This window comes from Tachypleus tridentatus, chromosome 4 (genome assembly GCF_004210375.1).
Source record: "Tachypleus tridentatus isolate NWPU-2018 chromosome 4, ASM421037v1, whole genome shotgun sequence".
Classification (NCBI taxonomy): Eukaryota; Metazoa; Arthropoda; class Merostomata; order Xiphosura; family Limulidae; genus Tachypleus; species Tachypleus tridentatus.
Window position 1 is genome coordinate 108475304 of NC_134828.1, and position 26959 is coordinate 108502262.

The 26959-nt window shown below is 33.2% G+C and overlaps 1 protein-coding gene across 7 annotated transcripts in view; it reads right to left on the minus strand.

Moving 5' to 3' along the window:
• Positions 1–26549, minus strand: part of LOC143249865 (signal peptide peptidase-like 2B) — a 69828-nt gene extending 43279 nt beyond the window's left edge. For 5 of the 7 annotated variants that reach the window (XR_013028014.1, XM_076500432.1, XM_076500431.1 and 2 more), the window contains exons 1-6: positions 26418–26549; positions 20213–20335; positions 16756–16944; positions 12984–13070; positions 11471–11610; positions 2362–2537 (exon numbers count right to left, since the gene is read on the minus strand). Coding sequence is in view for 6 of the 7 variants with exons in the window: in XM_076500432.1 (XP_076356547.1) it covers positions 2362–2537; positions 11471–11610; positions 12984–13070; positions 16756–16944; positions 20213–20335; positions 26418–26501 (799 nt within the window). In the remaining variant the exon portion in view is untranslated. Of the gene's footprint in view, positions 1–2361; positions 2538–11470; positions 11611–12983; positions 13071–16755; positions 16945–20212; positions 20336–26271; positions 26386–26417 lie in introns of those variants that run through there. The other 2 variants (XM_076500433.1, XM_076500430.1) reach the window with 2 other exon arrangements.
• Between the last annotated feature and the right edge of the window lie 410 nt (positions 26550–26959).

The window sequence follows — 26959 nt, forward strand, 5'->3', positions numbered from 1 at the left end:
TTGTTAGGGCCATTAAGTAATATTTATTAACAAGGATAATGTATTTGCTTTGTTAGGGCCATTAAGTAACATTTATTAATAATAATAATGTATTTGCTTTGTTAGGGCCATTAAGTAACATTTATTAATAATAATAATGTATTTGCTTTGTTAGGGCCATAAAGTAACATTTATTAATAATAATAATGTATTTGCTTTGTTAGGGCCATTAAGTAACATTTATTAATAATAATAATGTATTTGATTTGTTAGGACCATTAAGTAACATTTATTAATAATAATAATGTATTTGCTTTGTTAGGGCCATTAAGTAACATTTATTAATAATAATAATGTATTTGCTTTTTTAGGGCCATTAAGTAACATTTATTAATAATAATAATGTATTTGCTTTGTTAGGGCCATTAAGTAACATTTATTAATAATAATAATGTATTTTCTTTGTTAGGGCCATTAAATAACATTTATTAATAATAATAATGTATTTGCTTTGTTAGGGCCATTAAGTAACATTTATTAATAATAATAATGTATTTGATTTGTTAGGACCATTAAGTAACATTTATTAATAATAATAATGTATTTGCTTTGTTAGGGCCATTAAGTAACATTTATTAATAATAATAATGTATTTGCTTTGTTAGGGCCATTAAGTAACATTTATTAATAATAATAATGTATTTGATTTGTTAGGGCCATTAAGTAACATTTATTAATAATAATAATGTATTTGATTTGTTAGGGCCATTAAGTAACATTTATTAATAATAATAATGTATTTGATTTGTTAGAGCCATTAAGTAACATTTATTAATAATAATAATGTATTTGATTTGTTAGGGCCATTAAGTAAGATTTATTAATAATAATAATGTATTTGATTTGTTAGGACCATTAAGTAACATTTATTAATAATAATAATGTATTTGCTTTGTTAGGGCCATTAAGTAACATTTATTAATAATAATAATGTATTTGATTTGTTAGGGCCATTAAGTAACATTTATTAATAATAATAATGTATTTGATTTGTTAGGACCATTAAGTAACATTTATTAATAATAATAATGTATTTGCTTTGTTAGGGCCATTAAGTAACATTTATTAATAATAATAATTTATTTGATTTGTTAGGGCCATTAAGTAACATTTATTAACAAGGATAATGTATTTGATTTGTTAGGGCCATTAAGTAACATTTATTATTAATAATAATAATATATTTGATTTGTTAGGGCCATTAAGTAACATTTATTAATAATAATAATGTATTTGATTTGTTAGGGCCATTAAGTAATATTTATTAATAATAATAATGTATTTGATTTGTTAGGGCCATTAAGTAACATTTATTAATAATAATAATGTATTTGATTTGTTAGGGCCATTAAGTAACATTTATTAATAATAATAATGTATTTGATTTGTTAGGGCCATTAAGTAACATTTATTAATAATAATAATGTATTTGCTTTGTTAGGGCCATTAAGTAATATTTATTAATAATAATAATGTATTTGATTTGTTAGGGCCATTAAGTAATATTTATTAATAATAATAATGTATTTGATTTGTTAGGGCCATTAAGTAATATTTATTAATAATAATAATGTATTTGATTTGTTAGGGCCTACAAAGAGTTATTTTATACATAAACAAATCTTCATACAACTAACATTCCAGTGGCTACATGACAAAGAAATAAATATTATATTCTGATAAACATAGTAATATAATATCAAGTGTAGTTTAATAAGGCCTGCTAAGTAATATTTTATCAACTGGTAGAAAACATATCACAAAAAAATTATTTGAATAAATGAGGCCTATTTTTTAAAAGTGCTTAGATTTTTAGACTTTTTTATCATATACAGTAATTATTATTTATAAATAAAATATTTCACAATTCTTCTTGTGAAGAGTTGAAACAAATGCTACTGATATTTTTTATTTAAAAAAATCATAATATATCATTATTACAATAGTTATATGAAACATAAGATATACAATTCTTGCAAATATTGTTATATAGCATCAAGATTATATGTAGACTTCTTAATGAAAATAAATATAACATACAGTTAGTACAATGACATTCAATTTTTTTCTAACAAATGTAACTAAAAAACAATTTTAAACCATAAAATTACAGTAATCAGTTAGTTTCATCAACAATGTTATATTTTGCTTTTTGTTAATCCAGAAACTTCAGTACAGGTTACTAGTACTGTGCCCATCATAAGTATCAAAACCTGACTTTTAGTGTTGTAAACCTTCAGACTTACTGCTAAGCCACCAGGAGGGTAATAATGCTATCTAATCATGTACAACTAAATAATCTGATAAGGAACAGCTACTCACCTAAGTAATCAAAGAAAAAGTTCAATAAGAGCAACATTGCACCCATACAAAGAACAAACACTGCAACTAGAATTGGTGAAATCCTCATTGAACTCTCTTCAGACTCACGTGGTGTTTGAGGCTTCCCTTGATGCTCTATTTCAGTACTTGGCAATTTGGTAGTCTCTTTTAAGTACCTGTTTTGTCATTCGAGCAACTGAATCAATGATTTTATTCACAACCTATGTCTATGCTTTCTGTTTATAGATTTAATCTATAATATGTCAAACATATAAAATCATTATTATATAGATTACAGCAACCTAATACAATAATATATTAAAAATCCATTATATGTATCACCTCAATACTTCAGACAAATTCACACTAGCTTTACTTCATTTGGAAATCTAAAGTTAGCACTTTTCAACACTGAAAATGTATTTTTCATAGACACTTATCAATACTCACATATTAGATTTATTCAGTTTTGTGCTTCTCTCTACACAAACAATTGCCAACTCACCACTAGCCTTGAGGCTCACACCTAAACTCAAGTTTCCACATGGTATTGCTGCACTGTAGCATGCATATGAACATGTGACAACTTTCAAACTTTACTACACACCCTCTTAGCACAGCTGTATCTCTCTAATACTGATTGTTCAATCATCACTTTTCAGTTTGACACTCTTGTGTAATGACATTTCTTGCACCAGAAGTAGGGAGGATGGGTGGTAAGTATCTATCAGAAATATACGTTCAGTCTTTGAAAACATTAACTTCTAGTACGAGAACTTGCCTCCTCTCAAATCCCACAAAGAAGTTGTGGAGGGCCCAATGTGAAAGCTACCTACATGAGCCCCCTTGAGAAAGAGCTCAAAGAGAATCCAGGAAACATGATGTCCTGTGCCATGAAAGTACAGAGCCACACCCATGGGAGACTGCAACCCCTTCTGTACCAGGGTATATTCTTCACTTGTAGGGAAGATACGCATTGCCAATTCATAAAATACGCATTGCCAATTCATAAAGAAAAGAAGCTAGTCCAGAAACACAACAAAGAAAATGCAGTGTTTTATAGCATAATGTGGATAGGATGCAATAGATTATACATGGAGAGCCAACTGTATCATAGAACCAATCAACGATGGGTGAGCTTCATTTCCTACACAATACTAAAGGTTCAAAACATCTTCACCTCTTCATCAGAGAGAAGGGAAAATAATTTCCTTTCCACCAAACTAGATAATGTTCACATATACTGATCCTATACACACCTAACACCAGGCTACCAGAAACTCAAAGTCTGGGTAACAGTAGAATGGGTTAAAGCAAGTGTGGTGGAACATTTCCAGTCAAAAATGAGGCAGTGGCATGAGTTATTCATCCAGTCCTCAATAGGAGGAAGGCCCATACCAACCACATGAGTGAATATTTATCTACACCAATTTAACACCTGACCACCCATGAACTGAAATTAAGGCAGTGGTAAAGATGGGGAAAAGCCAGTAGGAGATGTGTACTATATTTAGTCATTTAACCCAGACTAAATCCAGGCAGTATTGGGAAAGTTTCATCCATTCAACACTAGGAGATAGTCCATCACCCACCTCTCCACTAAGATGAGGAAAAACAAGTTTGAGGGTTGAAATGTATTTGGTGGTTTAATACCAGACTAAATCCAAGCAGTATTGAGAGTATTTGTTCATTCCACACTAAGAGGTCGGTTTATACCATCTACACAAACAGAAAACAACCACCCTACTCTCCACTAAGATGGGGAAAAGATAGTTTGAGAGGTTAAATTCATTTGATGATTTAACTACAGACCAAAACCAGGAAGCATTTTGAAATTTTTTTTCGTTCCATGATAGGAAGAGTGTTCACATCATCTACACCAACAGAACACAACCCCTACTCTCTACTGAGTGAAACTGGTCACTCTCATAAGGAAGTCTCCATGGTCCATTTTGCCAGTAGCTAGAATATGTGAGTGGCAAGGATGCCCATACTCCAGTAGAAGAAAAGTAAAGGTGTGTTGGGAGCCCTCAGGAATGCAACGCCTTAAGACTGTGAAACAGATGACCAAGAAACCCTATTTTTTAAAGCATGTCAATTCAGGTTTATTCAACAAGGTCAGAGGGATAAGCAGCTATCCCAATACTGCTTTACTCATGATAGTCCATTAGTATGCATGCTCTGGATCAGGCCTTTTTTTTTTAACAAATAAAATACTGTGAGGAAACTTCTAGCAGTTTTGTAAACACCTATTCTCATCAGTGAGAATCACAGGCCTGAATGACTGCATGATGCAGAATTAAAGTTACATACATCCTGGCAGACACTTAATGCCACTCAGTAGGTTCCCGAGATATAAAAGATCCCTATAGAGGTAAGAAAGAAAGAACTTATACAGTAAGAGCCAGTAAGGTGTATGCATGAGAATGGAGATGGGAGGAAGTTGATATCCCAAAGGAGAAGACAAGGCCAAGTGATGAAGATACTGTGCAATGTAAATACTCAGGGTGGTCCAAACACCATCCTGCACAATCTCTATCAAATGGATGATGAAAACGAATTACAAGAGAGAAAGTAAGATGTTAGACCTGGAAGGTAAAGGTCATAAACAGTTGATGTTAATCTAGATCCAATAAAACATAGGCTATATGGATAAAATGTTGTAGCCATCTCAAGTAAATATTAGGAGAAATATCTTGGGTAGATAAAGTTTTCCAAAGAATACATAGACAGAAGTGTGAACTGTGAGAAAGAGCCAACTAACAATGCTAACAATGAATCAACGTGTGTGACACAGGAAATGATCTGGATCAGAATGAAAATAAAAGTATAAAAATTGAGGGAAAGGAAATAAGAATGAACATTTATAAGCCACAGAAAACTGAAGGAGAAAACTACAAGCAGGATAATGAAGAACAGAAGAATGCTGGAAAAGAGTATTGGAAACAGTAACAGTAAACATGTTAAACCTTCCACAGTAAGAAACAGAACTAAAGTGAAAGATAACATAAGGAACAAAAAACTAACAAGAAGAATGGTAAGGGTAAAAACAGTATTCAGGCCCAAATCAAGAAGGATTGCAGGATAAGGATAATAAAGGTAGCGAAAGAACAACAAAACAGGAAAAGGTCAGGAGAGGAGAATGCATGATGGTATTGGGAAAACTCATAAGAATTACAGAGAGCTGCTCTATAACCAGCAATAGTCAACAGTGATAAACCTTGGTCAAACATCCAAGTAAAAATTAAAAAAGATGAGAGATACAAGGATAGGAAGGGGAGAAAGTATGACATACAGATGAACTACATAAGGTACACCACTCTTGGAGATAAGCAAGGAGGGAGAAAACATACAGATGAACTACACAAGGTTCATCACTCTTGGGGATAAGCAAGGAGGGAGAAAACATACAGATGAACTATACAAGGTTCACCACTCTTGGGGATAAGCAAGGAGGGAGAAAACATACAGATGAACTACACAAGGTTCACCACTCTTGGGGATATGCAAGGAGGGAGAAGACATACAGATTAACTACACAAGGTTCACCACTCTTGGGGATAAGTAAGGAGGGAGAAGACATACAGATGAACTACATAAGATTCACCACTCTTGGGGATAAGCAAGGAGGGAGAAGACATACAGATGAACTACACAAGGTTCACCACTCTTGGGGATAAGCAAGGAGAGAGAAAAGAACAAGAAAAAAAGAAAGTCTGTACGTGAGGTGAATCTGGAACTTTTAGTAAGGCACAGACAAAACCTATACAAGAGAACTGGAGAAGGTTAAACAGCAGAAACAAGTATGGCATTATTAGGACTAAACATGGAGTGTCTTGAACAAGGGAGAAGACAAAAAGGTTGGACCAGCCCTGACTAAACAAATCCGCAGCTAGAGCTGAGGAGAGAGAAACAGAGAACCAAAAAAGGGAAAGTATGATCCTGATCTAAGAAAGAAGTGTCAAGATCAGAGAAAAGGCAAGTGAACAGCTCAGGATCATGGGACCACTCTGGAGGTAGTACCTTGACAGGCCTCAAGAAAAGATCTACAACAAGATTCAGTGCACCCAGAATATAGCAAGCTGTTGGATGTACTTGTACAAAATGGATCCAGAAAAGGAGGTTGAGAACATGGAAACAGAGAGAGTGAGACCATGTGTCCCCCTGGCAATTGATAAAGTAGACATCTGCAGAGTTGTCTGCAAGTATCATCACCAGAAGTCCACAGACCATCATAAGAATATGACCCAAAACTTTACATACTACCAAAAGATCTAAAAACAGATATGAAAGGATGATTAGTCATTGAACCACTGACCTGAATTCATATGAAAGTTGAGACATGTACCCACACCTCATCAAAGAAACATTTCAAAACAGATAAAGACCTTGATAAAAGGAAGGAAAAGGTGTGCCCTCTATGGTATTAGCCTTATGAAATAACCAGGTGAAGCCTTTGATTAAAAAAAAGGAGGAAGAAAAATGATGGAAAACAAGGGATCCCAGGCAAGGATCCAGTGATTGTACAGTCTGTTGTAGACATTGAAAATGAGAAAAGCCCAGAAGGACACAGAATTACATGGATATCACAAAAGAGAGAAAATCTGTACAGTAACAGAAGAGGATATAGTGTGGGAAATTAATCACTTTATGTCCCTCAAAAAAAAAATAAGAGAAGGCTGAGCCCTATGAATATGCAAACTGAAAACACTTGGATGAGAAAACTGAGTGCAAGATATGACTTCTCCAGGTTAACCAACCAAATAAGAAAATACATCCATGATGACAAGAAAACCCACTTGTAGAGAAAATTATATATTTAAAATCAGCTGGTGTGGGTAGAAAAGCACTAGAAGAAGGTCATCAAGAAGGTCGAAATGTTGTCCTCTCCTCTAATAGTGCTTTCCCTACCCATACCATCCGCTTTCAAATATATAAATACATCCGCCTTTGTTATCCCAAGACCTGTAGTAAAGTAAATAAATGTAAATCAATAAACTGACCAAGACATGATATATTTAAGACTGGATATCTATCCAGAAATCCTCTGGGAACCATGAAAACCCAGGAATAAAATCCTGGAAAAGAATGAGAAACTTATCCAATAGCATCTTTAGGTACAACACTGCTACAGACCAATACTGGCAAGAAACAAGATCCCTTGGAGAAGGGAAAATAAGAGAAGAAGAAAAACAAAAGATAAGGTTCTCTGAAAGAACTTCCTTTACCCAAAATTAAGCCACAAACCAACCTAAACAAGCCCAACTGACTCTGAAGAGCAATAGGAAGACAAATGTGAACAGAGGAACAGTATGTGGTGACAGGAAGAGAAGGAGAAGCAGGAGTACTGGAAATAGAGGAGCAGAGGAGAAAGAGTAAACCAGTGAAAATAAGGAACATTTGTGGCCCCAACCTACTACTCCAGAGAAACAAGTATTCCAATAAAATCACACAAGCAGATGAAAGGATCCAGACAAAGGCACATGAGAAAACTGAGGAAAAACCATGTGAGTAGTAAGAAAATAACATCTCAAACAAATCAACCAATTATGAAATAAGGTTAGTTGGTTTTGAATTTCCCGCAAAGCTACACGAGGGCTATCTGCCCTAGCTGTTCCTAATTTTGTAGCATAAGACTAGAGAGAAGTCAGCAAGTCATCACCACCCACCACCAGCTCTTGGGCTACTCTTTTACCAACGAATAGTGGGATTGACCATAAATTATAATGTCTCCACGGCTGAGAAGGCAAGCATGTTTGGTGTAATGAGGATTCAAACCCATGACCCTTGGATTATGATTCGAACGCCTTAACCCACCTGGCCAAAATGATAAGGTTGAAGAAAATAAACACCTCACTGTAGAGAACAAAAACAAAGGATATAACTCCCAAGTCTGAAAAAAAGACTCCTGACTGTAAGAGTAAAAGCAAGTCATGCCTGACCACACGAAGTACCAAAGGAAGGATAAAAAAGCATGTATAGGTCAAAATAGTGGCAAAAGTAACTGAATATAGGTTTAAATATCTGGATAAAAAGCAAAAAACATAAAAGAAAAAGCAGAGAAAAAAAAGACAAAGAAGGATGACTGAGAAACCTAGTCCTGAAATTACAAAAAATGTTTAGATAGGTTCAAGACTGAATGGATATAAGATTAAGCAAAGGTATATGTTAGGAACAACTGGCAAAATTCTTTTTGTTATGAACAATAAATATAAACAAAGATATGTCAGGTACATATGAAGGCCCAAGTTGCATGAAAGACTCCACCATCCACTATATAATAGCAAATCACTTCTCTGAACATACAAAAAACGAACCCAATACCAATGTAGTTGTTACTTCTCACTGAACAAAGGGAAGTTACTGACACTTACAAAATACTAATGTAGAAATAAAAGGCCATAAAATTTGCAGAGGCAGAAAATGAAGAAAGCAAAGATCCAATAATAAATACATTCACAATAAGTAATATTTTTGGAGATACTTTCACTAAAAAAAATGCCTATGTCTGAAACATTCAAGATCAAAGAAAAGAAAGGTCATTACACAAGTGTCAAATCAAGAAAGAGATGATTACACTATCAGTATAGAGGGAGTCAGCTATGCTAAGAGGATGTGCTACACTTGTATTGGTAAAGGGTTGTCACACGTTACAATGCAGCAGTAGCACATGAAGCCTCAAGATTAGAGGTGAACAAGCATATATGCATATAGAGGGAAGCAAATATGTGACAATAGGTAAGATTTCATGTTAGAATAACTTTTTTTTTAAATATACAATACACAAGTTTTACAAAAAATATAATGGTGTCCATTTTGTGCAAGAGTTCTCACACGTCCTCATCACCTGTAATATGTGGATAGTTAGGGTATATGAAGCAATCTCACAAAAACATGTTATAATACAATTGATTACCAATTATCAATCACACAGCTTAACAGATATGATGAGGCTTGATGTTGTACTGCGGGTGCTGTTGGCTTTACATCAACAGTAAAATTACCATCAAAATGGTAATCACCTTATGACACAATACAGAAATAACTCTTTACCTTAACTAAGTGCAAACAATATAGACATGATGACAAGAAACCCACTTGATGTAAAAATGTACCATATGGCTGGTATGGGTATTAACACTTTTATTAAAATAAAGTACCGAACAACATTTCAACCTTCTTAGGTAATCTTCAGGTTAAATCAATGATTTAAGTACAACTTGAATCACTTGTAACTGCTCACAGCTGTTGAAGATGACCCATGAAGGTTGAAACAGTTCTCTACTTTACTGTAATAAAAGTTTTAATACCCACACCAGCCATCTTGAGATACAATATATATCATGATTTTTCACCTCACTTGTGATTAGCTAAACAAAATGGACTGTTATGTGAGAAGTTTTAGATTCAGGTAGGTTTTTATGCGAGTTGAGCCTGTCACCTCTGCCCTGAATCTGATGCTAGATCATAGCATCATCCAGCCCCGTAAAATGCAAGAAACCAAATATACAATACTTATTGACTCATAATTTTAATACAGTATAATAAACAAGATACTTTTCTCATGTAACACAAAACTATCTTCATTTGACACACATGTAGCTCCGTAGCTGAGTTCAGACAACAACAATAATACATGTATATGCTGATATTTGAAATACATTGTGTTTGTAATAGAGTACCTGGATTGAATCGTCCAGTGTCAAATTACGTTACTTCTTAAACAACAATGTCAGGTCCGGAATATTTAATGATTCTTACACCCATCAACAAAGGTGTTACATTTTCACATCCCAGTACATGACAAGTTGCTCCTTCTACAGGTACACCTGTGAGTTTTACATCCTTTAGTGCACCCACAAGAAATCAGTTCAGCACAAATGTCTGGGACCTGTGGAAAACTCATGAGTTTTGGAGTCAGCTTTCTATCTTTAAAAGCAACCAGCTCATACCATTTGGTGAAGGCAAAATTGGTTTTTTGGACAATTACTTGTTGCCACACAATGAATTGATAGCAAGCCATCTGAATGGGGAAAATCAAAGCATCTGATTTTGAAGGCAGTGCTCAGGAGCTTTACAGTGGCAAATCACTTTCATACACACTAATGTAGACAGCTATGTGTGACACAGCATCACATGAAGTTAAAACATGGAGAGGAATCGATGATTTAATTACAGCTTTATTCACTTGTAGCTGCTCACAGGTGAATGTACTTCTGATGTTCCAGCTTTCATCCAAAGCTTTGTGATGCCATTTTCCTGAAGTGCAAAAGAAGCCAGATGAGTATAACTGTGTTTCTGGCCAATATAACAATAGTTTAAGCTTCAGTGAGCACAGTGCAGAATTATTCTTGTATTTGCTTCTTTGTCATGAGCATGTACTGCACTTGTGTCCCTAGCACTTACTGAAGACTACGCCAATTTTCTCTCTGCAACACTTCAGTGAAAATGATAATTCTGTTTTGCGGGGAATTTTGTATTAGTTCAAGTAATGAAAATCATAAAGGATTAGCTCTATCTCCAAAAGGTTGGTCAAGATATTAGTAAGAGGAACATCTCTGTATTTGATAAAATGTCTAATTTGTAGGACCAATCTTGACCATGCAATCCTAGTTCCATGTTTTATAGAGGTTGTATAGTATGTATTAAATATTAAATATTACTGCCTGTACAGCAATGAATCATGTCAGGATCCTAATTCCATAAGGGTGCAATCCAAGTCAATTTCAAAACAGTTGCAAACTTGTGGAGTTGTGCACTCTACGATGTTATGTTTTGATTGTTTCAGTGCTATTGATAAATAAACTAAGAGTAGATAAAAAGTTTTACAGACAACACTTATCAGTGGATTAATAATTATTATGTCAAAACAACTGCTGTGTTGACTTCAGCTTCCACACACCACAATTAGTTTGAAGGATATCATTGGGTAAATTTACTGTGATTTTTAGTATCAAAGAATAAAACTTCAGCATCTTGAGATCTGGCAAATTGAAATAGGTTAAAGAGTATGTTTTTGGACACTTTTCGAAAATGCTTCACATTCCATTAAAGCATAATTTTCTGGAATATTAGTTCAATCTAAATGACTGAAGGAATTAATACTCACAGTGATCGTCTCACTAATCCTGACCAGTATGACCCCACTGCCACAGTGAATACTGCTACAACCCAGATGATAAAGAGACTAATATCAATGTTGAATAAATCAGGGACAAAAAGCAAAACCCTGACATCAGCACTTAGGTTCTGAAAATAAATATAATAGTTTGGTTGATGCCATACTTGTAATAGTTGTCAAACAACAGTTTACGTACATACAACTATCTCAAATATTGGTTACAAGTTATTATTACTGAAATAAGTTGAATTTCATGGAAATACAGCTTTCAGTCCTGGTGGAATAAGGTCTTAATATGACCCAAAATCAATTTAACTTAATTTAATTTGATAAAAATGTGTAGGAAGTTTGTGAAAAGTTTTACAAAAACATAAATTCTTCTTCTAATGTTTTTATTTTCCCGTTTTTCACCAAATCATCTTATTTTTGTATGTATTATACTCATAAACAAAATATTACAATTTCTTTAAACAAAAACATTAAAATGTTTTGCAATATTTTCTTTATACATCTATTTTCCAACTATGATTTAGATCTTAATGTAAGACATATAAATGATTTGAGTGAAATATGATTTTTTTAAATATCTTATACAAAATACATTCATATCAAAAAGATGCATAATAATTATATTCTATAATATTTTCATTACCAGAGGTCCTGTTTAGACATCAAAATATCATGACCATATCTCTAATAACAATCTGTAATAAGAAGGTTAATTAAGATTTTTTCTAACTAATTCTTCATAGGATTTTCTATTTGAATGAACAAATTCATGAAGAATTATTTATATTTTTCTGATTCTATCTAGGATTTCTTATTATAATGACAAATAATTTTCTGCATGTTTTTGAATTTCACATGAAGACACTCAAGGGTTATCTATGCTAGCCATCCCTAATTTAGACTAGAAGGAAGATTGCCAGTCAACACCACCCACCTCCTCCTCTTAAGCTAATCGTTTACCATTGGAAAGTGAGATTAACCATCATATTATAATGCCCCTTATGGCTGTAAGTGTGAGCAAGTGCTGTGACAGGATTCCAACTCATGACCCAAAGATGGGAAGTCATGCATCCTATCCACCAAGCCACGACATGTCTATAAGTTTGTTCTAACCAAAGTTTAATAGTGAATCTTGCAAAGTACAAATTTTTGTTAATCAGTAGTCTATGTATTCCACATTTGCATCCCATCTTTCAGAAACTGCAATGAATTACTAAATGACTTTTTGTTTGCACAAAATAAAAGGAATTATGCCATATTTTCAAGATAAACATTTTTCTTCATGTAAGCATAACTACATATAACTTCATAATCTTTCAGTTTGAATCAGAAAACTTCTAAAACAAAGTTGTCATAATTTATCCTTTGTCACATGTCCTATCATAAATCATGCTCTATCAGAAATTAGAGCAAAATAATGAATAGAATACTTTCAACTGAAATTGCAAAAGAGAATTATTGAACATCAGAATTACTGATAATGAAATCTCACCTCTAGTTGACTAACAGAGCCATCAGAAATCAGAGCTACTGTAATGTTGATGTTCTGTGCTAAGGAGCTGTCACCCTCTACAGCACTCTAAAAATACAGGTTTTAATTTTCAGTAATTTTTGTTTTCTTTTTATTAAAGAAACATTAACCCATTGGCTGTGGCTGCTCTGAGCTCACGCAATGTTTGCAAGCTATACAATGCAGAAAACACTCATATTCAACTGCTAGAAGTAGACAATATCCTTTATTGGAAGCCAGTAGTCAATGGGTTAAGTATACATTTTTTATCTAAATGTTCTAAATTCAAGTTATGAATGGTAAATATATTTTCATAAAGTGTTAAAATGAACAACACAATAAAATCAATCGATATAAAAAAAGATTTCATAAATATATAAACACACACTCATAATGGAGTTTTACAGCTCATGTTTCTTGTATATACTAATATATGTCTACAATCATTATTCACCTCATAAATTTTATGTAAACTCAATACTTATAAATTAGGAACTATTACAGACCTTTTCATGTATTCTGTAGAATAAACAAGACACTAAATATTTTCTAACCTTACAACCCATATGCTTCTTTTAAAGTTATAAACAAATATACCTATAATGAATTTGACAAATTAGAATACATTTCTTATGAATCTTTCACTTAATTATACCTTGTTTACTAATAGCCTAAGTACTCTTTCTAAACTTTCCAACAGGTATGAATTGTTTAGCTGGTGTCCAACACGTGTGTAAAATGTCAAGTGCAAATGGAAAAGACATTCACTAAATTCAATATTTAAAAACAGCTGGTATGGGTAGAGAAAGCACTAGTAGAGGAGCAAACAATGTTTTGTGTGAGCGTGTACTGTTAATAGTGGTGTAAGGTACGTTAGTTCAAACATAAAGAAAACACAAAGACTTACACTTCTCGTACAATCACCATGATAAAATAATAATCTGTGATGATGAGAAAACCCACTTGCAGAGAAAATTATATATTTAGTGCTTTCTCTACCTATACCAGCCATTTTTAAACATGTAATTTTCTCTACAAATGGGTTTTCTCATCACCATGGAGACATTCACTAAATACAATACTTCTTATGGACATAGCACAAAACTGATTTTTTGTGTCAAAGTTCTCACATTAATTTCGTATTTACATTATGAGCAAAGTTAAGTTTTTTAGTGTATAGTTTTATGAAATTATATTTAAAACTAAGATATTGTGACAAAAAAATAACAAATTCCACAAACATCAAAATAAATAATTATTTTTTATCTGGGGAATAACACTTTCAAGAAATAGGTGAAAATAGAGAAACAAACCTAAATTACTATTATAAGATTCTTCAGCACATATTACAATACATCTTACTTATACTGGCTGTATATATCCTCTCTTAAATATATCCTAAACATATGAACACGTTATTTTATTACAGAAAAACAACTGTTTGTTAAATGAAATAAATGAAAATAGAAAATTGAAAATCTTATCTTGTTCAGTCAAGAATAATGTTTTAAAATCTAAATAAAGTTTGTGAGGAACTACATTAGCACTGGTGATGACGGGAAACCAACTTGAAGAAAAATGTAATCTAAAGATGGCTGGTATGGGTTTTAAAATTTTTATTAAAGTAGAGAACAATGTTTCAACTTTCTTAGGTCATCTTCAGGTTAACACTTGTACACTGATTAAAGTTCTTCACAAAATTAGGGATTAGTTTTTCCTTTCAGTACTGTTAGATGAACCTAAAGATGACCGAAGAAGGTTCAAACGTTGTTCTCCAGTTTATTTTAAAAAGTTTTAATAGCCATACCAGCCATCTTTAGAATACATATATTACCTTTGTTTTTTCTTCAAGATGCAGGTATCTTTTTATACATAATTACACAGAACTTAAATTAATAATAAGTTGCAGGTTTCCATGTTAAGGTTTGTATGATCATCTTTTCTCTACTTAAACTGCATTATATAATGCAACTCAACGTCACTTGCTTTGTACAAGGTGTTTGTTACTGATCAGTTTGTGACATACGTTTATGTTAATAACTGTAAACAAGTGACACCGATGTAAGCTGAACTGCTGCATCTAAACACTAAACTGGTGACAATAAAATATTTTGCATTACAACTGGTTCTGCACGAATTACTATGTATGTTTTAATCTACTAGTGCCTAAATGAACTAGCTTCCTAGTATGTAAAGGTAATTTTCCAGTATTTATGAATTGTCTTGTGTAATCTGTCTTTACATTTTTGAATAAATAATTCCAAGAATTACCTACATTTTGTAACCCAGTCAGTTAAGGTTATTTTCAACAACCAAGTTTTACACGATATGAAAAAGAGATCGTCAAACACGTAAGAAATGCATTTCATGTTTAGAAAGTAACAAAATATAAAACCATCTGATACCTATCACACAACAGGACTCAAAATCTGCTGAGTAAGGTGTCCAAGTTACTCACAAACTGAATCATCACTAGTAATCCCTATAACAGTTTGCCTGATCTTTAAGCTTTTCATACAAAATAACACAACATGTAGAAATAACTTTCAGTTTTATATATTCTCAATAAAATATCCAATACAAATGAAAAAGAACAGTCAAAATGCAAGACTAATCAAAATTAATTTTTAGCTCAACATATCTTGCCATAATTTATTTGCCCTATTTTATCTTATTTTATATTAGAAGTACAGCCTTCTAATAAATGTAACACTGATATTAAAGAACTGGTACCAGTGGATTTCTGTTACATCTATTTAACACTGATTATATGACTGAAATTGCCCATTTTCTGTACCACAGTAAGATCCATTAGTTTTGATATATCACAAGATCAAAGCCAGCTTTTATTGTGGTTATAAAGTCTCCTTTGACATTAGGAAACAATACAGTAATTCAAAACTTGTTTGCACTAAAATACTACAGCATAGCTTAAACATTACTAACATTTTAAATGCCTCCATTTTGTGTGTAACCCCTTGACCAATAGATTAACAGTAGTCATGTGAATATAATAAATGGACATATGAATGGTATTCACTGACTTTAACAGAGACTTCTTGTTCATCAGTTTGCCCTTCTTCACTAGGAATTTATTATTTTCAAGCAATTTTCTAATATATTGGCTGTATTCAATATACTTTACAGATTTTACAGTATTCAGTATATATTACAGATTTTACAGTATTCAGTATACTTCACAGATTTTACAGTATTCAGTATACTTCACAGATTTTACCGTATTCAGTATACTTTACAGATTTTACAGTATTCAGTATACTTTACAGATTTTACAGTATTCAGTATATATTACAGATTTTACAGTATTCAGTATACTTCACAGATTTTACAGTATTCAGTATACTTCACAGATTTTACAGTTTTCAGTATACATTACAGATTTTACAGTATTCAGTATATATTACAGATTTTACAGTATTCAGTAAACTTTACAAATTTTACAGTATTCAGTATACATTACAGATTTTACAGTATTCAGTATACATTACAGATTTTACAGTATTAAGTATACTTTACAGATTTTACAAAGGGTTACTTAACACACTGCACTACTTAATTTTGTCTCAATTGAATACAGTAAACGATAGTTTAAACAAAAATGGCAGACAAGTAAAGTTACATACCCTAATGTGTATTTTAAAGCAACCCTCCAAACAAATTTGAAATCACACAGATTATTGCATGTTTACACAGATACTCACACAGATTATTGCATGTTCACACAGATACTCACCATGTTTTCAACAGGAATATTTACCAATAATCCTGCTCCACCCAAATTCTGTACAACTTGAGCCTGAGTTACCACACTACAGTTGCTTATTCTCACCAGAACTACCTTCCCTTCGAAACTAGAGTGATGTTCTGGTGGTGGAGTGTCACAGAATTCTCTATCAGACTGGTCAAGGAGTGGCCTATAGTCCTAAAAATATATAAAAAGTATTTTCATGGCTTTCAAAATTTCTCTGTGTTAATAAAAAACATTCTGAATGTTCTATACAAACATCACCAAAGCTTCAATACATAAACGATAATGAATGTTCTATACAAACATCACCAAAGCTTCAATACATAAACGATAATGAATGTTCTATACAAAAATCACCAAAGCTTCAATACATAACTGATAATGTACCTTATCGTTTTGACCTTTATTCATTTACCTTAAAAGCAAATTTCTATACCAAAGTAAAACACTATAATCATGACAACAAACCAAACATTAATCATCTCTTATAAAACTACACTGTGAACTGGAAAACAGTTATCCAGCAAATCAGTCATAACTCAAGAATCAGTTAACGTATGAATAACAAAGGAACATTTAGCCTTTCACAAATGTTTTTACAAATCAACTCTTGAGAAAACCAAAAATTTAAATCTACCCTTATTTTTCAGTACATCAACCCCTTTAAACCCTTGTAAAGTGATGGCTTTCGTTAATTCTGGTAGCAATTCACTCCATAAAACAATTACTCTGTGAAACAAATAAGAGTATATTAACTGAAGCTGTTGATTCCCATATCTTCCAAATATTCAACTTGTATACTCTATATTCCTGTCTTCAGAATATAACAAACAAGAAATCATAGGCATTTATCCTACTGATCTCCAAGACCACCTCTTATTCTTCTTTTCTCATGACAAATTGAGTTACGAGCCTATCCCTACAAGATAACCCTTAGATAACCAGAATTATCCTAATATCCCTCCTCTGAACCCATTCCAAAATCAATATCCTTAACTAGATAAGTAAACCAAAACTGTGCACGGTATTACAAGAGAGAAGCAATTACTGATTTATATATATAAAAAAATACCTCCTTTCCACTTGTAATTATGTTTTATATGCACTGTAAAATTCTATTAGCTTTGATTTATACACTACTATATCAAAATACTTTTCTTCGGTTGCACTACTGAATAAGTTACCATGTATATTAAACATGACTGAAATTATAACCAAAATGTATTCCTTGCTTTAAAAATAATTAATAGTTATTTCATGTTTGTCTAAACTTCCAGTTGATTAAGTTAATCTTCAACACCACATCATCTTCAACAGAGCTAGTTGTATCCAAGTTAAATGACTGATTATGACCCTACCAATATCATCAACGTAAATATTAGATGTTACAAGTAATGACCCCAGAGTTCACTGCACTTGTAACAAGCTTTCAGTTTAACTGGACTCTATTAATAATTACTTTTAGCCTTCCCTCATTCCATCACCCACAAATCTTTCACTGATTCCTACCAATGTCATATAGTTTGCTAAATTTTTATGTGGCACCTGATAAAACAGCTTTATGAAAAGATCACCAAGTCCAGATACCAAGTAACATCCTGAAGAAAAAGACAACAGATTAACAGACAAGAATCCACATTGGTAAATCCAGGTTGGCTTTGTTTAATGATACTTCAATAAATGGTTTTGTGAACCTTCTTTTATCAGACTCTCCAGAACTTTTCCCATTACAGAAGCAAGACTAACTGTCCCATAGTTTCCAGGAAAACATTACCACCTTTAAAAACAAGAGTAACATAGACAACTTTACCCACTTTCAAATAACCTACCACAGATGAAAAAAACAGGTTCAAATACCTGCTATTTGGCCTCCTTTAAAACCCTAGGAAGACATTTGTCTATCCTTGATGCTATATTTTTAATTTCTCAATCTTTCTACTTAATTACCATGGGACTAATATCTCAATGATGTAGAATATTCAAATATCTTCCTAAAGTCATGTGGTTTCCAGTGGTATCTCATTAAATCTTTTAATATGTTTTAACATAACATCATATCAATTACATACAGGCACTTAGAACAAAATATGTTTACATACTTTTTTCTATCATTACGAGGGTCTTCTAAAGATTTTTATTTAATAAATTTCATTATCATCCAGTTTCTACCATTCCTTCATAATCTTGAATGTAAGTCTGACATTTCTCATTAACACACAATTTTAAATTTACACTTCCAACTCAATACATGCTTAGTATTAACACAAACCTCTTTACAACACAAGGTCATAGGTCCAATTCTTCTTTTCATGAAATGAACTTTTATTATCACTAATCAGCCAAATGTGATTGTGTACCACATTAGTTCCCATAAAAATAACACAATGATTTTTCATTTCTGTAGCAAGACGTGCATTTTGTACTTCCTGACTTATATTATTGTTAAGTACATAAAGTTACAACTAACTTTGTCATTATTAAATTTCATGACTAGTTATTAAAACTATTTTAATAAAAATATGGAAACATTTAACATGCAAATGAAACACATTTACCTTCAAAATTAAATTTTGCATAACTTTAAAAAGGAGAAGAGAGATTTGCATAATGCATGAATTTCATCTAATTACCACATAATGGAGGTTAGAGCACAAGTAAAATGAATAAACATCTTTAAAATAATGACTTATCAGCAAAGTTACTTAGTTTACAATAATTTAATGTACAAATTGAAGTTAACAATCAATAAGTAGACAGATAAGACACAACTGATGAAAGTACATTATGAATGAGTTAGCATGCAAAAACGGTGGGTGGGATAATTTTTTTTTTTATAGACAAGCCATCAGTAACATAATTTTAAAGTACAACACATAGAACTCAATGATCTCGTTTTGTCAATGTTAACTACTGTTTATATAACACAACTGCCAAACCTCTGAAACTTCTAGGAATCCATCCAAACATTTCTTAATAATCAATCAGAAAACATTTCAGAATTAAAATATTGAAAGAAACTAAATTAGAATTTAAAAATTGACATTACTACCACAAAACACTTAATGTATTTGATGTTTTCCTACAAAAGTAAACCAAAACCATAAGAATTGTTTTGCAAGTTACTGACAACAAAAACAGCTAGTGGTTATGATAAGTGATGTTCTGCTACAAACCTGAAAATTTATCAAATAATGTTAAACCTGCCTTTCCCTTCAATTAAACTTGTACCAGTAAAAACTTATTTTAACATACTTCTAGACTATCTGTAGGTCATTTTGCTCAACAGAAGATTACAAAAGATGTAATAAAACTGACAGACAAGATACATTTATGACAATCACAGATTTTACAACATACTACAATATTGAATGTTGTAAACTAATTACACCACTTAATTACCACCAACACATTCTTCACAAGGTTTTATTTATACCACTCGTACCTTTCTCTGCTTGACAGTTGGCAAGGGTAAAAAGTCTTCAAGGTACATAATACAAAAATTTTTATTTTCAGATGAGGACTCAGCAGCAAGAACACCATAATGGTAATTTGCACCACCTACTTCCTACAGAAGTAAAAGTTATTTTAATAAAACTTTATCATAAAGTTACAAAAGATTACATCCATTTCAGAAATAACAAATATGAATTTATAATTTACAATTGAAATGTTCAATTTCACACAAAACAATGAAGTTTACTAACAATATTTTTAATGTTTTTTTATTAAATGAATGATAAAACCTGGATATATACAAGTGGTAATACCACTAATAACTGGAGAAAAAGGGAGAGATTAGTTTTAACGTTTTTGCACATTCCTACAAATTACCAGTTTTCACAGACTTCATTATTCCTGATTTATAAATTAAATTATGGGCCATTTCTGTGGGCCACCACTGGTACCACACTTAAATGATAAACATTATTTTTTACACGTCTCTGTTTAAGATAGGAAGCATCAGCGTAATAATGCACTCGCAGCTTCTTTATACATGTAAGTTTTCAGTTGTTCACTGGGAGAAATCACAACAAGAATACAGTTGTTGTATGACAATGGAAAACAGTCAATATCCGGAGGAAAATATGGCCAAATATAATTAATATGTGATGAAAGTGTGTGTGGTATAGTTCACCTACCAACCTGAAAAATCTCTACCAATAGATGATGGAAGAGAGCAACCAGGAACAGGTGAAATAATGAATATAATGGAAGAAAATAACAAAAATAGCATTGGAAACTGAAGACAAGGAAGAAAAAGTTAAACAAATAAGCTGGCAAATCCAGCAGGTAGTGGTTATGGATGAAAGAAGAATTCCAATAAAATAGGAAGAGAGAAGTGAAACTAAAGATGGAAGGCATGCCTTCAAATTAAGATCAGAAAGCATGAATAAGGCAGAAGAGATGACATACACAAGAAAAGGAATACAAATAAGAAATGGAAAGGAAGAATACGTGTGAAAATAAGAATTCCCTCATGAGCCACCAAGGTCTTGGAAAATAAAACACTATAGCAACAAATATGTAATACACTGAGAGAACACACATCTGACCAACAACAACAAATGGCAAAAAGCAGCAAAATGGGTGCAAAAAGTCAATGGTATGAAAGAAGGCTGAGTAAGGGCATGGATAAAAAAATGAAATTCCATTCTTGAAGAAGCAGAGGACAAAACAAGATATATGACAAGAGGATAAAAGAGGGTGGGAAGGGCAAAAATAATTAGTGCAGAGGATAAGGTTGCCATGGGCAGAAATAATGAAATAAAATTACATGCACTCGAGGGAAACCTATCAAGATTACATCTCCTCATGTAAAGTTGCATTTCCTCGTGATTTTTATTCTGTTTAATTCATGCACTATGTTAACTTTTATTGGATAACACTAAAAGAATGTTGAGAGATGATACATTCCTGATCAGGAAAAAAAACTAAAAATATGAAATTCCTCTAGCAAAATTAAATTCATAATACTTTGATCCTTCATTGCCCCATAGTCTGCAATGGTCAAAGAGCCAAGTGAAATGTGAAATGGTGATGGATGCAAGAACTTGAAAGCAAGTAACCACAGTGCAGAGACCAATGGTTGTGTATGTCATTATCTCTTATAATGGAGAGACAGGATTGCTCCACAAGTAACCACAGTGCAGAGACCAATGGTTGTGTATGTCATTATCTCTTATAATGGAGAGACAGGATTGCTCCACAAGTAACCACAGCGCAGAGACCAATGGTTGTGTTTGTCATTATCTCTTATAATGGAGAGACAGGATTGCTCCACAAGTAACCACAGTGCAGAGACCAATGGTAGTGTATGTCATTATCTCTTATAATGGAGAGACAGGATTGCTCCACAAGTAACCACAGTGCAGAGACCAATGGTAGTGTATGTCATTATCTCTTATAATGGAGAGACAGGATTGCTCCACAAGTAACCACAGTGCAGAGACCAATGGTAGTGTATGTCATTATCTCTTATAATGGAGAGACAGGATTGCTCCACAAGTAACCACAGTGCAGAGACCAATGGTAGTGTATGTCATTATCTCTTATAGACCACCAAAAAAACAAGGTGAACCAAACAGAAGATACCAGCTGTCACGTGTGGAGAGACAGGATTGCTCCACAAGGGACCACACAAAAGTCAAGTGTGAATCTGAAGTCAAGGTAAAGTAAGATGAAACATCAATAAGTAACACCAAATAAAAATAAACCTGAATAGAAGAAGAATCAAGTGAAGAATTTACTAAAGGAACAAAAGTTGTGCAGATAAAAATGGGTTTTACAAAGGACTTGACATGTAGGGGTTTGAACGACAGTCCAACCCAGCCTGAAGGCATTCTTCATCAGAGACAAGGAATAAAGAAAGAGTGGCAAACTTGACCAATAAAAGAGCACCCCAGTGAAAGCATAACCACTGGAAGAGCTTGGAAACGTTCCATAAGGAGTGGGGTTAGATAACTGATCTGCAACAAGAATAAGAGCACTAGGGGTCCCAAAGAAAAATCCAAAGTTTGAAAACAAAGTGAAGAAGAACAGGTGCCTCTAGTCAATAACTGGAATAGACAAATGTTGAACAGTCAAGAACAATGATAATCAACCTGCCATATACAACTGAAAAAAAATTATCCGACACCCAATTAACAGCAAAAAGTTCCAAGAGAATGATGTGGAACCTCAACCTGAATGGAAACCAGTGACCCCATGAGAGTTCATTATGCCCCACAACCTGGAAGACAGATAGAATAAAAGGTACAACATGGGTCAAGATGATGGAAGAATGTCAGCCATGGTGATGTCCCTGTAGAGCCACTAGGCAAAAACAACCTGGAGAATGAAAATGTAACCCAAGGGATCCCAAACAAGATTCCATAGAGCATTAAATAGCCAGTGAAAGTCAAGCAAGAAAGCACGTGACCCAATGAAAGAGAGGCTTCCATGGAAGCCTTGCCTAACACGGCCAGGTGGTTGGGGCACTCAACTCACAATATGAAGTTCATGAGTTCAAATCCCTGTCACACCAACCAGGCTCACTCTTTCAGCTATGGGGGAATCAAAAGTGATGGGCAATCCCACTGTTCATTGGTAAAAGAGTAACCCAAACATTGGCAGTGGATAGTGATGACTAGCTGTCTTCCCTCTAGTCTTACACTGCTAAATTAGAGAAAGCAAGTGCAGATAGCCCTCATGTAGATTTACACAAAATTCAAAAATACAAGCAAACCATGGAAGTCCAAGTCGTCAAAATCAACAGAACCTTATTAGCAGTGAATGAAGAAGAGAGTTTAGCATTGCTAAGCATTAGTTCCACTGAATGCAACCAAAGAAGAGAAGTCTGAGCCCAGCTGCAGAAAATGTTGAAGAAAACCTCACAAAGCATGAGGTATAGGTCGTGACGAGAAAGGGATTCTCCAACTAAAGAAGCCAACTCACCAATAAAAAAGCATGCAAGTGGGAGATGTCTGAAGAAGTGGAGCCAAAGGCAGTCAGCTGTCCATTTTATAAAAATAATGCAGACTGTGAAAACACTGAAGATGGGGAAAGGTTATAATCACCAGACTAGAACACAGGGAATCAAATCCAGACCCAAAACTAAAATGCAGAATTAAAAGACCTAACACCCTGATGTAAAAAAACAAAGGTGATTCTGGGATAATGAGGAAAATAGGTATTTGAAGGGAATCATCTGAGACATCTAAACTCCTGGAAATATAAATGCATTGAAGGGTGAAAAAAAGTCAATAACAGAATAATAAAGGGCAATGAAAAGGTCCAGATTGTAGAATAACTAAAGGCTGTCCAATCAATCATAATAATGAATTACAAATATCCAGGATAAAACCCCAGATAAAGGTAACTGACTGGTGCAATATTGTTCCAAATGAGAAGAACCCTGGCCAATTCTGATAGATGTTGGCAAGAAAATAAAAAAGGAATTCCAAGGAAGAAATAACAAATAGGTTTGTGAGGAGCAGATGATGGAAAATGGAGTGTACTATCTACACATGTAACACCTAAGAAAAAAGATACAAGTGTGCACCATTAAGAAGAATCCATTAATAAAGGAGCCACACACACATATATATATAGGTGCTAAGGAGAGGAAAAGGGAGAATACAGGAAAAAATTTTGAGTTCAAAATGTAACTGGGTTATAAAATAAATAACATGGATCCTGAAACCCATAAAGGAAGAGTAAACTAACAAACAAACTACAGGTATCATACCTGATTAAGTTAAGGAATGACCAACAAAAAATTTGGGAACATTCGTAGGCTTAGCCCCTGACTGCAAGGCAAAGAAAGGAGGTGGTAAATCACATTCGAAACATTGTAATTCAAACAAAACACACTAGGACATGGTACATCTATCAATGGTCGGGCTACATGAAAAGAGGCCAAAACCACCTCACTGAAATACCAGAGCTAAAATCCACAGAAACAAAGTTATTTTACAGTGGCAAGTGTTATAAAAGAATGGTAGTTCTAGTTATAAGAATTAAAATAAATGAAACTTGAATGGGTAAAACAAATTTAACCAACAAACCATTTGTTGAAGAAGTTAGGCAAAATATAAAAAGAAGCAAAAACAAGAGAAATTAAAACATGTCTCCATTCAAAGATGCCAAATTAAGAAGTGAAGATTGGGTTCTATGGTATGAAAGGTGTTAGCTATGCTATGAAGGTGCATTGCACTTCTATTGGTGGTGAGTTATCACATGTTGTAATACATGTAAACAGCTGGAAGCACAAGGTTGGTAGAAAGCAAACATTTGTGCATACAGAGGGCAGTACTTGTCACAAAAAGCTATTGTGCGAGAGAGATAAATTATTGTGTTGAAATCATTTTCATTCCCTTACCCATTTAAGGGCAAGCCATTGGATACATCCAAATATTTACTGCTCCTATATGCAAACATATTTCTCTTTGGTCTGTTGACAGGACCTCCTCCACCAAAACTTCTCTTTCCTCACTTATAGCTAACTTTTTGAGTAACTGGTATGCCATCATCATGACATATTCATCTGCAACACTTACAATACCTCAGGCATTTGGCTATTACACATTTGCAGATTAGTTTTGAATCAGACCTCAGTTCCATCTCAAACACAACAAACAAACAAGAGATTTTAGCTCATTGTATCAGCAGTTTCTCACAGGTTTCAGTAAGTGATCTAGAGGTAATGTAACACGACAATACTATGACCACGATCTGAATTAGGGTAAAAAATTACACAACTCTACTGACAAAAACCAATCATAACTTTTTCAGACATCATTCAATTTTAGACTAATGTACACCTCTGGAATCACTGTAACATAATAGGTGTTCCAGTAAGATTTTCAAAAAAAAACAACTAATTGCTAGATATAGGTCCCACAAAGTGCCCTAACATTTCTGCTTCTATTGAGTCGAGATTACTTGTTGCATATAATTACTTTAAACGCTATTTCTAAAAATAGGATGAGAAAGCATTACAAGCATTGAAAAGCTTACATGAGTAACTGATGTTTATGTCCATTGATATATTTGGCTAATGTAGTACTGAATCCTCAAACAGAAAATGGCATTGGCTTACTGTAAATAGTTCAGAAAATAGTCTCTAGCATGATTCCTGAGAGAGAATAACTTATCTTAACCCGTTCCCATAAGATAACCCTTCTGTTTCTGGAATCATGCTAGTGACTATCCTCTGAACCATTTCCAGTAAGCCAATGCCATTTCCTGTTTGAGGATTCGGCAAAAACAAGTTTATAACCGTGTACTGAAAGCAAAACGCAATTTTTTAATACAGAGGACATATTACTAATAACAATAACTTAAATATGTGTTATGTTTTAACATTGACGCTGACAACCCCTAGTTGCCTACTTCAGCGGTGTGTTAATTATTTACTGTGTATTTCTAACAACGCAAAGTGAATTAGTACTAACACAATAGCAAATAACAGAAATCCTGCCTATTTTCACTTAGCCAGTAACATAATATTATTAATATTACTTTGCCAAGGTACAGGCTCAGTGAGTTTCAGTCACTCAGTGTCAAGGTTCATTCGTTATAAATACTGAATTACCGTTTCATAAATTACACTCTATTTCAAACTACGTAATTAATGTGAGATTTTTACCAATTTTTATGAAACGTACCTTAAAATATGTCAACAACAGCGTGATAATAACATAAAAATGAACAAAACTCCATACAACAATTTCACACTTAGTTTCAGCCATCACACTCAGAGTAAAATAAGTGACGTCATCGCATAATTGAATCCACACTTTTTCAATTCAAAAATGCTTTGATTATAATATTATTTAATCTCGTCAATTTCGAGAAAGATAAAGGTACGAAAATAACAAATATAATACTATTTGTTATTAACTTATTGTTGTAATTGTATTCTTGTTGCGTATTATTTGTTAATGTATAGAGTTCCTACCCTTTAGGATATGATGTTATATAATGATATTATTACAGAATTTGTTTACCACTGCATGATCGATTTCGATCATGTTACACAAGTCTAGCACTCATACAAACATCCTGGCTTTTTCCCAAAGCAGAAATATTTAAGCATTTTTAAAGGGATAGCATTAAGTTTAGTTTCGAGCATCGAACAGGTAGTCATGATGATGGTAAGAATCGAATTATAGCCATCACTGCGTCATTTGAAATTTGTATACACTGT